At 38.8% G+C, this 15808-nt stretch overlaps 1 protein-coding gene across 5 annotated transcripts in view; it reads left to right on the forward strand.

The window, feature by feature from the left end:
- Nucleotides 1–15808, forward strand: part of rfx1a (regulatory factor X, 1a (influences HLA class II expression)) — a 143013-nt gene that overhangs the window by 88424 nt on the left and 38781 nt on the right. For 4 of the 5 annotated variants that reach the window (XM_048521819.2, XM_059639820.1, XM_048521820.2 and 1 more), the window contains 6 exons: nt 2306–2409; nt 7224–7491; nt 9361–9542; nt 11864–11983; nt 14143–14282; nt 15580–15698. In XM_048521819.2, the coding sequence (XP_048377776.1) occupies nt 2306–2409; nt 7224–7491; nt 9361–9542; nt 11864–11983; nt 14143–14282; nt 15580–15698 (933 nt within the window). The remainder of the gene's footprint in view (nt 1–2305; nt 2410–7223; nt 7492–9360; nt 9543–11863; nt 11984–14142; nt 14283–15579; nt 15699–15808) is intronic. The other variant, XM_059639821.1, reaches the window with a different exon arrangement.

A 15808-nucleotide genomic window follows, 5' to 3' on the forward strand; every position in this document is an offset into this window, starting at 1 on the left:
CCTACTGTAATAATCAAACCTGCTTGTAATTTAATTGATCTTCCTGATTACCTGCTGTGTTTGTGTGCTAGCTTACTGTGTTTCATGCACAAGCAGCTCCCAGTCCCTTTGTGTTGTAGCTTTCTGCAGGTTTTCTCCATTTAAATAATGCTCAACCTTAGTTCTTTCTTCCAAAATGAACAACTTCATATTTTCCCACATTATATTTCATTTGCCAACTTTTTGTTACTTACCTGACATATTGATAGCTCTCTGTAAACTGTTTCCATCCCCACTACAATTTGTCTCTCCAACTATTTTTGTGTCGCCTGCAAATTTGGTTATAGGTGCATTTTTTTTCCCTTCCTCTAAGTCATTCATGTATATTGTAAACATTTGTAGTCTCACCTCTGATCCCTGTGGAACCCAGCTGATTACAAGTTGCCAATCTGAAAAAGAAGCCCAAATGCCCACTCACTGTTTTCTGCCTATTAGCTAATTCTCTGTCTACGCCTATATACTGCCTCCAACATCATGGGCTCTTTTCTTATGACTTAATCTTTTGTGACGTACCTTGCCTTCTCAAAGTCCAATGCAACACATCTACAAATTCCCCTTTATCCACTCTGATTGAGACTTGTTCAAAAACTTCTAATAAATTAGTCAGACACAGTTGCCCTTTTGTAAAGCCATGCTGAGCCTGCTTGAGTAGATTATGGACAACATTTCGGCTTGGTCTGATAAGGGAAAGTAAGATTTAGGTTTCACAAGCACCAGGCAATGACCATCTCCAACAAGATAGAATTTAACCATCGCCCTTGACATTCAAGGACATTACTAACACTGAGTTCCCAATTATCAACTTCCTGGAAGTCTCCATCGATTAATAACGGAAGTAGGCCAGAAATATAAATACTGTGGCTATAAGGGCAGATTAGTAGCTGGGCATTACTGGGCAAGTAATTCACCACCTGACTCCCAAAGCATGTCTGCAGGCTACAATGCGTAGTTTAGGAGTATGATGGAATACTGTCCACTTGCCTGGATGAGTTCAACTCCAGCAGCACTCAAAAAAGGTCAACACAATCCAGAACACTATCCATCCATTTGATTGGTACCCCATCTGACACCTTCAACATTCAATCCATCCCTCTAAACCTATAATGGCAAATAGATAGAGTATTATCTTTAAGAAGCATTGCAACAACTCACCCGTGGTTTTTTAGATAGCACTATACAAATCTGTGACCACTACTCTAAAAGGGCAAAGGCAGCAATTACATGGAAACTGCTAATTACAAATTCCCTTTGAAGCCACACCCTGACTAACTGTAATGCTGTTCCTTTCACTGTCACTGAGTCAAATTTCTGGAACTCCATCCCTAATAACACTGTAGGTATAGCTACACCACATGGGCTGCAATTGTTCAAGAAGGGAGTGCACCACCACTTTCCTAAGGGCAAGTAAGGATGAGCAATAAGTAGGCCGCAAACTAAATTAATATTTTTAAAACTCACATTTTTTATGGATCAATTTATTATAACTGCCACATCTTAATTTTTAAAGATCATTTCATGTTAATAAATTGGAATTGTTCACATGTCATCATTTAGTCAGAAAATCAGGGCTCAATTTTTGATATACGTTTAAGTTGAGCTCCGAAGTTTGTGTCTCAGCATAGTTGCATTACTACAATTTTCAATATTTTAAAATAGCATATATTAATGCAAAGCTCACAATCTGTTGAATTTTTCTTCAAGTGTCCCAATCCCAGTGGTGCTGCTGGTACTGGTGAGCTGTTATCCTCTGGCTTCTCAGGGGCAGTATACTTGTCCCACACCAGACTTCCCATGGGAAAATTCCACTCTCAAAAACCTGGAGGCCCAGAAACAGGAAGGCAAGTGCCTGATCAGGATTTAATTCTGTCAGTCTCCCCAGAATGGTCATGGTAATGTTGTCATCGTCTACAGTGGCTGCTGAATAGCGATCATAAAAGGAAATGAAAGCCCATCTTAGTTTGGGTGGCCCAATGCTGGCACCATTTACATTTTAACACACTGATTTATGGAAGCAGTATTGCTATTGTGGTATTTGATGCCTTGCAAGCTTCAAATAATATTATCAAAACATTTCAAATGGTTCTATGTCTATGTCTATGCTCCTCCCACCAGCATCATGATACACAAAGTTTAAGAAGTAAGGACCATTATTAAGGAAGATAATCTAACATTTTCGCTTCAAGACAAATGTTTTGATGTCTTGGTTTGTTAGTTAATAAACAGTATCTCCTAATTAACTTTTCCTTCCTGATGACCTCCATATTAGGTTCAGCAGTTACAACAGGTCCCAGTGCAGCCGGTTCAGCATGTCTACTCGAACCAAGTGCAGTATGTAGAAGGGGGTGATGCCAGCTATACAGGAAGCACAATGTGAGTAGAAAGAAAGCACATAAGAATACCTCAATAACTGGTCAAGGAATGTGCAATTTAATGGAGTTTGTTATTTTTAAGGGTGCACATTTGTATAATTACAATGTATGAGCACGTAAAGAGAACAGCATAGAACGAGAGGGCCAACAATGGGTAATTTTTAATCCATGCAAGTGAACATAATATGGATCGTTATCCTGTCAGAGCACAAAAATGGCACCTGTACGATTGTGGCATCATCACCGCGTGGTCAAATTTCTTGAAGGGAGGGAAAGAAACATCATGTTAGCAGAGAAAGAAAAATGTCACCCAAAATGACTGCTGTTAATAACCAGTTATCCCTCAAAAATAGGTTTCTGCATACTAGAGGTGAATGGCTCAGGGTTTGAACAAACAAAAAATAAACTTTTGTGGTTATAAATTGCATGTTGATAAAAAGCCATTTAACTTTCATGAGTGAAGACAACAACAATAACCACAAATGAGATGGAGACATGAAGGGCTGCAGATGCTGGAAGCTACAGTCAGTAACTGTGGAGCTGAGAGAACACAGTGGTCAGACAGCATTCGAGGAGCAGGAAAGCCAATGTTTTGGGCCAAAGCTGTCCCGCAGGATGGCCCTGATGAAGGGTTTCAGCTCAAAGCATTGACTTTCCTGCTCCTCGAATGCTTTTATACTGGCTGTGCTTTTCCAGCTCTGCATTTATTGACTCACCACAAATGAGATGTCAGGTGCTGATTTCAGTAACTGTGGTTATATTTTATAACAAGCGGAATGAATTCTTTTTAAAGTAACTTACAGTTTCAAAATTCAATACCATTGATGAAGCAAAATAATTTGGTTTTCACCACCATGTGATGAGCTAATTCTGGCCAATTTCACATTCCTACTTTTAATTGCTCCAACATTGTTTGCTGTGCTTTCAGCTGTTTGGAATTTAAGCTGTGAAATTCCCTCCCTAGATCTACCCCGCTTCCTACTTTTCCACCTGGAAGATGCTCCTTAAATTTTCTCTCTTTAACAAAGTTTGAGTTATCTGGCCTATTATCGGTTGTTGTGGCTTGATGTTGATTATTTTTAAATTGGTTTGCTTGTTTAAAAGCTTGGAATATTGATATATAAGGGTACTCTATGAATTCAGGTCATTGTTGTGAGATAGTTGTACATATTACAGTGAGTTTTGAGAAGATTTGTAGCTCAGGTTGAGGTTCTGGATGTGAGTTTGCTCGCTGAGCTGGAAGGTTCGTTTTCAGACGTTTCGTTACAATTCTAGGTAACATCATCAGTGAGCCTCCGACGAAGCGCCGGTGTTATGTTATAGAAAGCGGGACATAACACCAGTGCTTCGTCGGAGGCTCACTGATGATGTTACCTAGAATGGTAACAAAACGTCTGAAAACGAACCTTCCAGTTCAGCGAGCAAACTCACATCCAGAACATATTACAGTATTACAGTTGCAGAAAGGATGTCTGGGGATTCGTCAACTGAGGTAGTATGGGCTGAGGTTAGAAACAGGAAAGGAGAGGTCACCCTGTTGGGAGTTTTCTATAGGCCTCCGAATAGTTCCAGAGATGTAGAGGAAAGGATAGCAAAGATGATTCTCGATAGGAGTGAGAGAGATAGGGTAGTTGTCATGGGGGATTTCAACTTTCCAAATATTGCTGGGAACACTATAGTTCGAGTACTATAGATGGGCCAGTTTTTGTCCAGTGTGTGCTGGAGGGCTTCCTGACACAGTATGTAGGCAGGCCAACAAGGGGCGAAGCCACATTAGATTTGGTACTGGGTAATGAGCCCAGCCAGGTGTTAGATTTGGAAGTAGGTGAGCGCTTTGGTGATAGCAATCACAATTCTGTTATGTTTACTTTAGTGATGGAAAGGGATAGGTGTATACCACTGGGCAAGAGTTATAGCTGGGGGAAAGGCAATTACGATGAGATTAGGCAAGATTTAGGGAGCATAGGATGGGGAAGGAAACTGCAGGGGATGGGCACATTAGAAATGTGGAGCTTATTCAAGGAAAAGCTCCTGTGTGTCCTAGATAAGTATGTACCTGTCAGGCAGGGAGGAAGCTGTAGAGCGCGGGAGCCATGGTTTACGAAGGAGGTGGAATCTCTGGTCAAGAGGAAGAAGGCGGCTTATGTTAGGATGAGATATGAAGGCTCAGTGAGGGCGCTTGAGGGCTACGAGGTAGCCAGGAAAGACCTAAAGAGAGAGCTCAGAAGAGCCAGGAGGAGACATGAGAAGTTGTTGGTGGATAGGATCAGGGTAAACCCTAAGGCTTTCTATAGGTATTTAAGGAATAAAAGAATGATAAAAGTAAGATTAGGGCCAATCAAGGATAGTAGTGGGAAGTTGTGTGTGGATAGGGGAAGCACTAAATGAATATTTTTCAACAGTATTTAGTGTAGAAAACGACAATGTTGTCGAGGAGAATACTGAGATACAGGCTACTAGACTAGGTGGGATTGAGGCTCACAAGGAAGAGGTATTAGAAATCCTACAGAGTGTGAAGATAGATAAGATCCCCTGGGCCGGATGGGATTTATCCTAGGATCCTCTGGGAAGCCAGGGAGGAGATTGCCGAGCCTTTGGCATTGATCTTTAACTCGTCATTGTCTGCAGGAATAGTGCCAGACGACTGGAGGATTGCAAATGTGGTTCCCCTGTTCAAGAAGGGGAGTAGAGATATCCCTGGTAATTATAGACCAGTGAGCCTTACCTCAGTTCTTGGTAAAGTGTTGGAAAAGGTTATAAGGGATAGGATTTATAATCATCTGGAAAAGAATAAATTGATTAGGGATAGTCAGCACAGTTTTGTGAAGGGAAGGTCGTGCCTCACAAACCGTATTGAGTTCTTTGAGAAGGTGACCAAACAGGTAGATGAGAGTAAACCGGTTGATGTGGTGTATATGGATTTCAGCAAGGCGTTCGATAAGGTTCCCCACAATAGGCTATTATACAAAATGCGGAGGAATGGAATTGTGGGAGATATAGCAGTTTGGATCAGAAATTGGCTTGCTGAAAGAAGACAGAGGGTGGTAGTTGTTAGGAAATGTTCATCCTGGAGACCAGTTACTGGTGGTGTACCGCAAGGGTCGGTGTTGGGTCCACTGCTGTTTGTCATTTTTATAAATGACCTGGATGAGGGCGTAGAAGGATGGGTTAGTAAATTTGCAGCTGACACTAAGGTTGGTGGAGTTGTGGATAGTGACAAAGGATGCTGTAGGTTGCAGAGAGACATAGATAAGCTGCAGAGCTGGGCTGAGAGGTGGCAAATGGAGTTTAATGCAGACAAGTGTGAGGTGATGCACTTTGGTAGGAATAACCAGAAGGCAAAGTACTGGGCTAATGGTAAGATTCTTGGTAGTGTAGATGAGCAGAGAGATCTCGGTGTCCATGTACACAGATCCTTAAAAGTTGCCACCCAGGTTGACAGGGCTGTTAAGAAGGCATACAGTGTTTTAGCTTTTATTAATAGAGGGATCGAGTTCCAGAACCAAGAGGTTATGCTGCAGCTGTGCAAAACTCTGGTGCGGCTGCACTTGGAGTATTGCGTACAGTTCTGGTCACCGCATTATAAGAAGGATGTGGAAGCTTTGGAAAGGGTGCAGAGGAGATTTACTAGGATGTTGCCTGGTATGGAGGGAAGGTCTTATGAGGAAAGGCTGAGGGACTTGAGGCTGTTTTCATTAGAGAGAAGGTTGAGAGGTGACTTAATTGAAACATGTAAAATAATCAGAGAGTTAGATAGGGTGGATAGGGAGAGCCTTTTTCCTAGGATGGTGATGGCGAACACGAGGGGGCATAGCTTTAAATTGAGGGGTGAAAGATATAGGACAGATGTCAGAGGTGGTTTCTTTACTCAGAGAGTAGTAAGGGAATGGAACGCTTTGCCTGCAACGATAGTAGATTCGCCAACTTTAGATACATTTAAGTCATCATTGGATAAGCATATGGACGTATGTGGAATAGTGTAGGTTAGATGGGCTTCAGATCGGTATGACAGGTCGGCACAACATCGAGGGCCGAAGGGCCTGTACTGTGCTGTAATGTTCTGTGTTCTATGTTCTATTTCTAATTGTTTAATCTGAATGTGTTTTAAAGATTTGACTTTCACAATTATGGGCTCCTATATTTGCTGCTCAAACATCATAAATCTTAATAATAAATTTACATTACGATGTATGTTCTGACCAAATAGCAAACTTTCTTTAAGCAAATTTTAAAATTAATATTTGCATTGATCACCAAAACAAAGACTGTATTCCAACCATCTGTCTCAGGATTTCAAATTGTAGGATGTGTATAACAATCATTACTGCTCGTTTGGTATTTAAATTTATGAAGTTATCAAGTTCTATTGGTTTTTAAAAGGCATTTCCCTTTCTTCCTTTGTTTTTATTACTTCTTGCTTCTAAAACAGTTTATCTAGAAGATTAACACATCATTCAGGGCATTCAAAACATGCCATATTCAAAATTATATGAAATGTTGTAATAAATGGCGTAACTGAGCACTTTATGAAACTGCAAAGACAATTCATGTACCTGATGCATGCATTTTATATTTTCTTTACCACAGTAAGTGCCTACTTTATTTTCGAGGAAAGTGAAGATCTATGGAGCAAATTTATTAGAACTGCATGCCTGCTGGGCAACCAAAATAAGACATTTAATGTAGAGTCTTTAATATGGTTTGTTTATCTTTTATATCCACTATTGTTTTGTAATGCTGCACTTCTAAATATAAGTACGCAAACTGTCACTGAAATCATCTTTGTGGAACCACTACCGTTCTTTCTCATTTCAGACGTTCAAACACCTACCCTTACTCAGAAACTCAGCTGTACAACCAGAACACAAGCGGGAGTTACTATGAATCTCAGGGGACACCAAACCAGGTTGCTACGCCGGTGACTTCGCAGAACGTGGTCAGTAGTGGAACGGTGCCAATGTATGTCACGGGAGGGCAGATTGTGGCCAACCCAGGAGGAGGGACCTATGTCATCCAGGGAGGTTACATGCTGGGGAGCTCCAGTCAGTCTTACAGTCACACCATGCGTGCCTCTCCAGCCACAGTGAGTCACTGGTCAACTCTTCCAAGTGCTGACTCCCCTGGGGTTTCTGTTTTGTGTTGTTCGATAAGGGTGGTCCAGTAGCACAAATGTTAGAACACCTGCCTCCCAACCAGATGGTTAAAGGTCTGGGTCACAGGATTGCCTGTCGCTCTAAATTGCATGCCACTTTTGAGACTAAATTTAATCAGTTTTTACTAGATGTGATATTTCTAATTTGGGATGCTCTTTTGAAAAAGATGAGCTGATGGACTTGCAGAATTGCAAGTGTATTTTCTGTTGTTATCTCATGGAACAGTATTGACAACTGTGGTATAGAAATCTGCGCACCAGACCATCCTAGTCTCCAGGCTGAAGGATGCTATCTGTGGGCGAGCAGCATCTTGGATAAAATTGGGAATAAATTCAAAGTAAACGAACGTGGAAGTAGCTTTCTTAAGAGTTTTCTTATTCATGTTTGGTGTGCATTTAATGTGTAGAATAAATAAATGGTTGGAGTTTTGTGTGGCTATATCACAACTGAGAGTTCTCATGATATTGTGAACGGCAAAAGTTGACCTCTCATGCTTTGTGTAGTCATTTGAACCCTCACTGTTGTAGCCAATAAGATACTCCTGTACAAGGTAGATATAACAGCATAATAATTAATTGATTAATGGTTTTCTGCCTATCTTCTATATTAAGTGTTCAGATGAGTAACGTAATAAAATATACATGAAATATGGTAAACTTGCTGAGGAAGATGTGAATTTAAGTGCTTTACAAGACTACATTTTCTTCTGTACATTATGCAAGTATTTGTTCACAGGCACAGTGGAGAAGCCAGTAGTTTATAATTGTCATTATATACTAACATTAAAACTACTTCATATTTAAGACCTGTTTATTAAATTTGACACCTTGTAGAAACAATACCAAATCTAGCTAAGGGTAATTATTCTAACAGATAATAAATGGGACATTTCAGATCATAGAAACTCAAAACACAGTATAGAGGCATTAATGTATTGGCGTGTGAACCTAGATGTGATTCAAAATTAACTGGATTGCTTTATATGTCCACTGGACTGTTTTAACTCTTGGATGATTGGGAAGCTTTAACACAATTATTATGCATTTTACTTACTCTCACTAAATTTAAAGATGTCACCTCTGTGCCTGCGAAGTTTATATTAGAGATAGACATGCACACGTTAAAGATGTGTTGTTTCTACCTACAGACGGAGCAGTCAGAGAGAAGTAGATAGAAGAAAGGCAATGAGTGGAAAAATTTACGGAAAGAGGGTGGGAGGAAGATTGGGAGATGTAAAGAGTCAGAAAAATAGGAAGTGCAGAGAAAACGATTGCAAATCAAACATAAGGAGATAGAATTATGGAACGTGGACAATGGGGTCAGATTTTCAATTTTCCCTTCTCGGATACATGAAAGGTGCTGCAAATCAACCTCTTATGCAAGAACAACCTAATTTCTTTTCCACTGAGAACAACTAAAATGGAGCAATTTCTATTGCAGCAGCAGACATGCAACATCATTTTTGTGCATCGGTAGCAAATTGAAAATCTACCTCAGCTTAATTTATTTTTTCCATGAGCAATGCATAGTAAGATAATTAGTTACTTAAATTACTTGTGAAATGCTACACTCTGTAAATTAATTTTAAAGAATTATTCTTGAGATGAATAGCTGTCTTTTGTTTTGCTCCGTTGGTTTTTGTTGGATTGTAAAGTCTCTTTATTGTTGATATAGCTATTTTTCCTACTAAGCAAGTCTGAAAAACTGGAAATTACATTAACTTCACAGTAAAATAATGTTTCAAAGAAAATGCCAAATAAAAGTGATGTAAAACAAAAATTCTTCTTGTTCTTGCACAGGTTCAGTGGTTATTAGATAACTATGAAACTGCAGAAGGAGTGAGTTTGCCTCGAAGCACTCTATACTGTCACTACCTGCTACACTGCCAGGAGCAGAAACTGGAGCCTGTAAATGCTGCCTCATTTGGCAAACTGATACGATCAGTGTTCATGGGACTCCGAACCCGGAGACTTGGCACACGGTTAGTTTTCTCTGCCATTTCACAGGGGGGCTAGATATAATTCAGATTCTTTGATTAAAAGGCATTTTAGAAGTATTTCATTAAAGCAGAAAAATGCATGAGCTAATATCAGAAATATTCCAATACTGAAATGTAAGTTATCTTTAGCACAATTTCAGTTCCAAGTTCAACTTTTTCACAAGTTGTCTTTTGCAACTTCTAGAACATATGCATTTCCATGAGGTTACATTTGTAATAATGTTCTATGCAAATTTGTGATGCGTTTCTAATTTCATAACATTTGTGGAACAACATGCTACTAATGCTGGAAATTTGAAATAAAAATGCAAATATTGGAAATCCTCAGTTAGCCAGGCTGCTGGTGTCTGTGAAGAGAGAAAGAAGGTTAATATTTTAGGTCAATGATCTTTCATCACAACCTGAAAAACGATGAGATTTGACTGATTCTGATTTCCAGCATCAGCAGTTTTTTTGGAGTTAATGAAATTTAACAGGTTTATTTTAAGTACAGATGCAGAGAGGGGGTGACATAAGTGGGAAAGAGCAAAGAAAAAGCTCTCTGATGGGATGAAAGGCTGGAGAGATTAAATGACCAAAGAAACAACTGCGCGAGGTGGAAAGAAATGGTCAGAAAACAAGCAAAGAAACAAAAGTCATGTCTAGAAGACAATCTAAAATAAGAATAGTCATGATTATGAATCACTAAAAGTAGCTGCCGTCTGGAAATATGGACGTAGAAATTATGATCAAGTTGTTGAACTCAGCATTGAGTCTTGATGGCAGTCTAATCAAAAGATGAAGTAGTGTTTTTTTTGAGTTTGCATTGAGTTTCATTGGTGCAGCATAGGAGGCAACGAGCAGAAAGGTGGGAGTAGGGTGGAGAATTGACTGATGGGTGACCAAAAGCTCAGTGTCACATTGATTAGTGTGACACCTGATGCTGGCAGTTCTCTGGTACAGCTATTCAGCTTCTCAAATTGACTGTTTTATTTGTGTGTTTAACTGCCAGGTTATTGCAGCAATGTTGATATTTTGTGTAAAATTTCAGCTGTTGAGAAAGCAAAACATTGAAATGGTCGATTGAACTGTTGGAAATTGCCATCTATTCTCTAATAACTTGTATTTTTTTTTAATTGACTCATTTTATTCTGAGAATGATAGAACAATTGATAATAGAGCTGAAATGATTTGGGGGGGTTAGGAGGTTTTAATGTTCTTTAATCTTCCCTTTCAAAAACGTAATTTTGGACATGATGTGGTAGCACCACTTTGTGGCCAGAGTAGGTATTATACCTAAAGATTGGAACATCCAAAAAGGCAGTCAAAAACAATGGAAAAGTTATTCTGCAGAAACCATAAAAGGATAAAAATACTTCATAACCAGTATCTTATTTTCTATCAAATTTTAACCAAAGTATGGTATCAAACAGGGTTGTGGCATTAAGCAAGATTTAAGCAAAAAATGAATGGAGAAAACTATTTTCTTGCAAGTGCAAATTCAAAAAAAAGACTATACAGTGTTAAAAATAATAATCTGATACAAGGAGAAGTAAATTAGGAAAATGGGCTGCACAACTGAAAATAGAAGTAAAATAAAATTGTGATTTGCTTGTAGCCATTTTTAACTTTATTTCTTGTTTTAGTTGGAATTGCCAAATTGGTTCTGGACTGATTTCTGAGTGGTGTGCTGAGTCTACGTAAGAGCAGTAGTGTTGTGGCACTTTTTATGCTGACTCTACATAAATCCTCTATGTTTCAACACAGATGTTGGCCACTGGGATTAACCACTTTTACTTGTAGTGTTTTAAGTTAGCATCGACAGGAAGGGCTTGTTTATTACTTCAGGATTTTTTATATTAAATCATGGGATACTGGCATCAGTACAAGACCAGTGTTTATTACACATACTTTCAGAATGCAACTAAGTAACATTTTAGGAAATTTTAGGTGGCAATTAAATCAACTTCATTACTTTGAATCTGGAATCATATATAGGCCAAACTAGATATTGACACCAGGTTTCCTTCCCTGAAGGGCATGAGGGAACTGACTTTTTTTTCTTGCAACTCTGATAGTTTCCTGGTAACAATTACTGATATGAGTATTTTATTCCAGGTTTATTTCATTAATTACATCTGAATTCTCCAGCTGTCATGGTAAAATTTGAACTAATGTCTCTAGGTCATTAATCCAAGCCTCTGGAACTTAGTCTGGTATCATAACCATTATACTACTAAAGTCTAATGTAAATGTATGTACTATGAATGCATTTTCTGGTTACCCCTAACTACTGGTCAGAAACTATTTTCCTTTGTCAATAGGGGAAATTCAAAGTATCACTATTATGGGCTTCGCATTAAAGCAAACTCGCCATTAATTCGACTGATAGAAGATCAACAACACCTGGCCATAAGGCAACAGCCGTTCACACAGAAACAGAGGTAAGTGAATGAGAGAACATTCCCATTTATGCTATTGCTGATGATTTGCATCAATTCTGAATCAAGTTGGGCAACAACAAACTTTTAAAACAGGGTTTCATATCCAAAATTAGGAATGTGTCTTATTTTATGGTGGTGTCCATTGGAGCTTTATAAAAATTGATATTTAATACTTGTTGAAATAATTTTCATAAAACTCTGATATTGATTAATTAGACTTTGCAGCATCTCTTATTCCCGAGTTAATTAATTCATTAGCTTCCACTATCTTGGACATGCTTCAGGTGATTGCTTATAATTCGAGTACAAGCCTGTTCAGCAAGTTTGTTAGTTACTTGCTTAAGAACCAATTGCCTAACCTCAGTTTTCCTTCTCAAGGAGTTTTAGTCCATGATTGTCCCAGTCTAATTAATATGTATTTCCTACTCAGCAGGCTATTTGATGAATCCTACATAGGAGCTGGAGTTAGCCATTCAGCACCTTGAATCTGTTCAAATAGATAACTTGTACTCTATCTCACTCTGTTTACCTATCCTTCTTCAACACGTCTTGATGCACTTAATGAACAAACAAATATGTCAATCAGGTTTGTAAATTACAGTGTGCATAGCATCCAAATCCACTTTAGGGAGTAGAGTTCAGATTGTGTTATCTATGAGTATGAAGAGTTCTTTCTGATTTCTGCCTATCCTGCCTCCCAAATGGCATAGTTCTGTGAGTAAAATTGTGCTGTCATTTTATAGATTCCCTATCCAGAGACCATAGTTTATCTATCCTGAACAACCCATTTATTGACTTGGTTACTTCTCAACCTTCTAAACTCAAAAAAATGCAAGCTATGTTAATACAACCTTTCCTCATATTGAATTCTGTGATTTCATAGATTCTTTCCTATGAATCCTCTGGATTTTTCTAATGCCACTTTGAATGCTAGTGTTCATTTGCAGTGATTTGGTGTCCAAATAATAGTTCAAGATGGCATCTATCTGGGGCTGTGTATAACATGAATTAGAGTCTCCTTGTGATGAAAGCTCACACTCCTTTAACCGTCTTTTGCTACACCTGTGTATGGCCTTTAGTGATTTTGGAGGCCTGACTCCTTCTACTCCTTTGCAGCTCGTAGTTTGTCAACATTAAGAAAATATTCTGATTTGGCTTTCTAAGATCCAAAGTTGATGTCCACATAACTTCCAGCGTTATTCTATTTTGTTTTCTTTATTCATTCTGGGGACGAGGGCGTCACTTCCTCTGCAGCATTTATGCCCATCCCTAATTGCCCAGAGGACAGTTAAGAGTCAACCACCCTGCTGTTGGTCTGGAGTCATATGTAGACCAGACCAGGTAAGGATGGCAATTTCCTTCTCTAAGGACATTAGTGAACCAGATGGGTTTTTCCAACAATTGACAATGGATTCATGGTCAGCATTAGACTCTTTTAATTCCAGATTTTTTATTTGTTTATTGAATTCACATTCCACCATCTGCTGTGGTGGGATTCAAACCGGGTCAACAGAACATTAACTGGGTCTCTGGATTAACAGTCCAGCAACAATACTACTAGGCCTTTGCCTCCCCCTAATCTATTATAGTTTCACTCACTCATTGCGTCCCTGCCCCTTTGTAATTTCCTGCTCCCCTCCATTCAATTTATTATGCCTCCTAACTGAGACATACAACTCTTTATTCTCTTAGCCAAGTCATTTGTATATGAAACCTCTGTACAGATCATTGAGGAGTGCTGCTGGGAATACTCTGCCAGTCCTGAATGAGGAATTCCAGTTTATTGATCAATTGCCGTGGTAGTTGCATGTTGGGCATGTGGTGCCGTGAAGTTAGTGTCCAGTGTTTTTGTAACCAATGTAGTGAACCGCTAATATCATCCAAGGGTTACATTGTCATAAAGTAGATGGCATAGTGAGTGGTACTCTGGGGTTGTGTTTGTTAATTGTTTTCCAAATCACTGTTGCATCAATGTCATGGTTTGGGAGACTACTTCTAATGGAATGTCCCTTTCAAAGCATTAATTCACCGCCCCCCCCCCCCCCCAACCACGTTTTGATTCTGGAATCAAATGGCGACAATGAAAAGTAGGTTTTATTCTATATCTTTTTGTTTTGGAAAACGCTACTTTGACCATTAAGGAATGGACTGTATTTCAGTCCGTTTTCTCCTTCATGCTACAGACTCAAGCCAATCCAGAAGGTGGAGGGGATGACAAATGGTATGGGAGTTGGGCAGCAACAGGGTGGTGGCCTGTCAGACATCAGCGCGCAGGTCCAGCAGTATCAGCAATTCTTGGGTAAGTTATCACTGACCTGATAAATTTGAAAGTAGCAAATGCAGATAATATATTTTGCTTTACCTCAATTTGTAATCATAGACAGTGTAGTATCAATATTGACTATTTCTTCTCTCCTCATCTCATTGAATAAAATGATAAAAGTGCATAAAACAAAAAAAAACTTTAAATGATTTTTAGCTTTTCTGAATATTTGTGTGACTGTTAAAACATAACCTTTTATTTCTTAATTAAACATACATCTTAACCTTATAGAAACTTAGGACCAAGCATGAATAAATGACTGAAAAATCTCAGTGGAGTACTAGTTACAGCCATGCTGAACTTTTGTAAAATATATAGATTATTGAATTTTTTTTCATGCCTGTGAATAGATTTCATTTGTATTCCTGTTCCGAGCATATTTTGAGGTCAAAAATCTAGATGAGGCTGCAATACTGAAAATAGGTTTGCAGGTTAATAGCCTGGAGAAGGCACAAATTGCTGAATTTTATGCTGAAGTGTCAGGGATAAAAGATTGAACAATTACTGACCAAGATGCTTTGATTATTCTTGATTCTAAATTAAATCTTATGTTATCCTAACAATGTTACCCTTTCTGGTCATCAAAGTATCAACTAAACAGAATTAAATATATGTCATACTATTTACAAAACACAAAATATATATCACCTTTTCGGTAAAAGACTTCCTATCAGCATTGTTTCAGAGATAGTAGGAACTGCAAATGCTGGCAAATCTGAGATAACAAGGTGTAGAGCTGGATGAACACAACAGGCCAAGCAGCATCAGAAGAACAGGAAGGCTGACGTTTTGGGCTTAGACCCTTCTTCAAAAATGAGGAAGAGTCTAAGCCCGAAACATCAGCCTTCCTGCTCCTCTGATGCTGCTTAACCTGCTGTGTTCATCCAGCTCTACACCTTGTTATCTCTTATTTCTATCAGCATTGTGTCGGTTGCCATCTCCATGCCCGGCACCAAGGCTTTTCTGTGGTGGACCAAAAAAAGCTGATTAACAGTTAGTGCCAGTTTTCCTGATTTCCTTCCAATTAGTTATTTAATCTGATGGCCTGAGAGCAGCTGCTAAATTTTGTTAATTTTGAGTCAATGGATTCTATTGTTGGGTAACTTTAGATCTCAAATGTGAGACCACAGACTGTAACCGGCACTCTCAGCTGACACTAGTAGCACAAACAACTTTTGATCAGGCCTACTGTAGATTCATTTTTCATGTTTGATAACATTTTTGCAAGAATACTAACTTGTGATTGCACTTTTCAATGCACGTTATATTACAGATGCTTCTCGGGCTCTACCAGAATTTGTTGAAATAGACTTGCAGGGAAAAACATTGCCAGATGGTATCACTATGGAACACATCAAGGCTTTCCAGCTACTCTATCGGGAGCACTGTGAGGTATTGTGACAGAACCAATTAAAATCATACATTAAAAAGCCAAGCATAACAGTTAGAACTTTAAGTTATGAACCTGATGTTTTTGACAGGAGTACATCGCTAGTGTCTCT

This window comes from Stegostoma tigrinum, chromosome 35 (genome assembly GCF_030684315.1).
Source record: "Stegostoma tigrinum isolate sSteTig4 chromosome 35, sSteTig4.hap1, whole genome shotgun sequence".
Taxonomy (NCBI): Eukaryota; Metazoa; Chordata; class Chondrichthyes; order Orectolobiformes; family Stegostomatidae; genus Stegostoma; species Stegostoma tigrinum.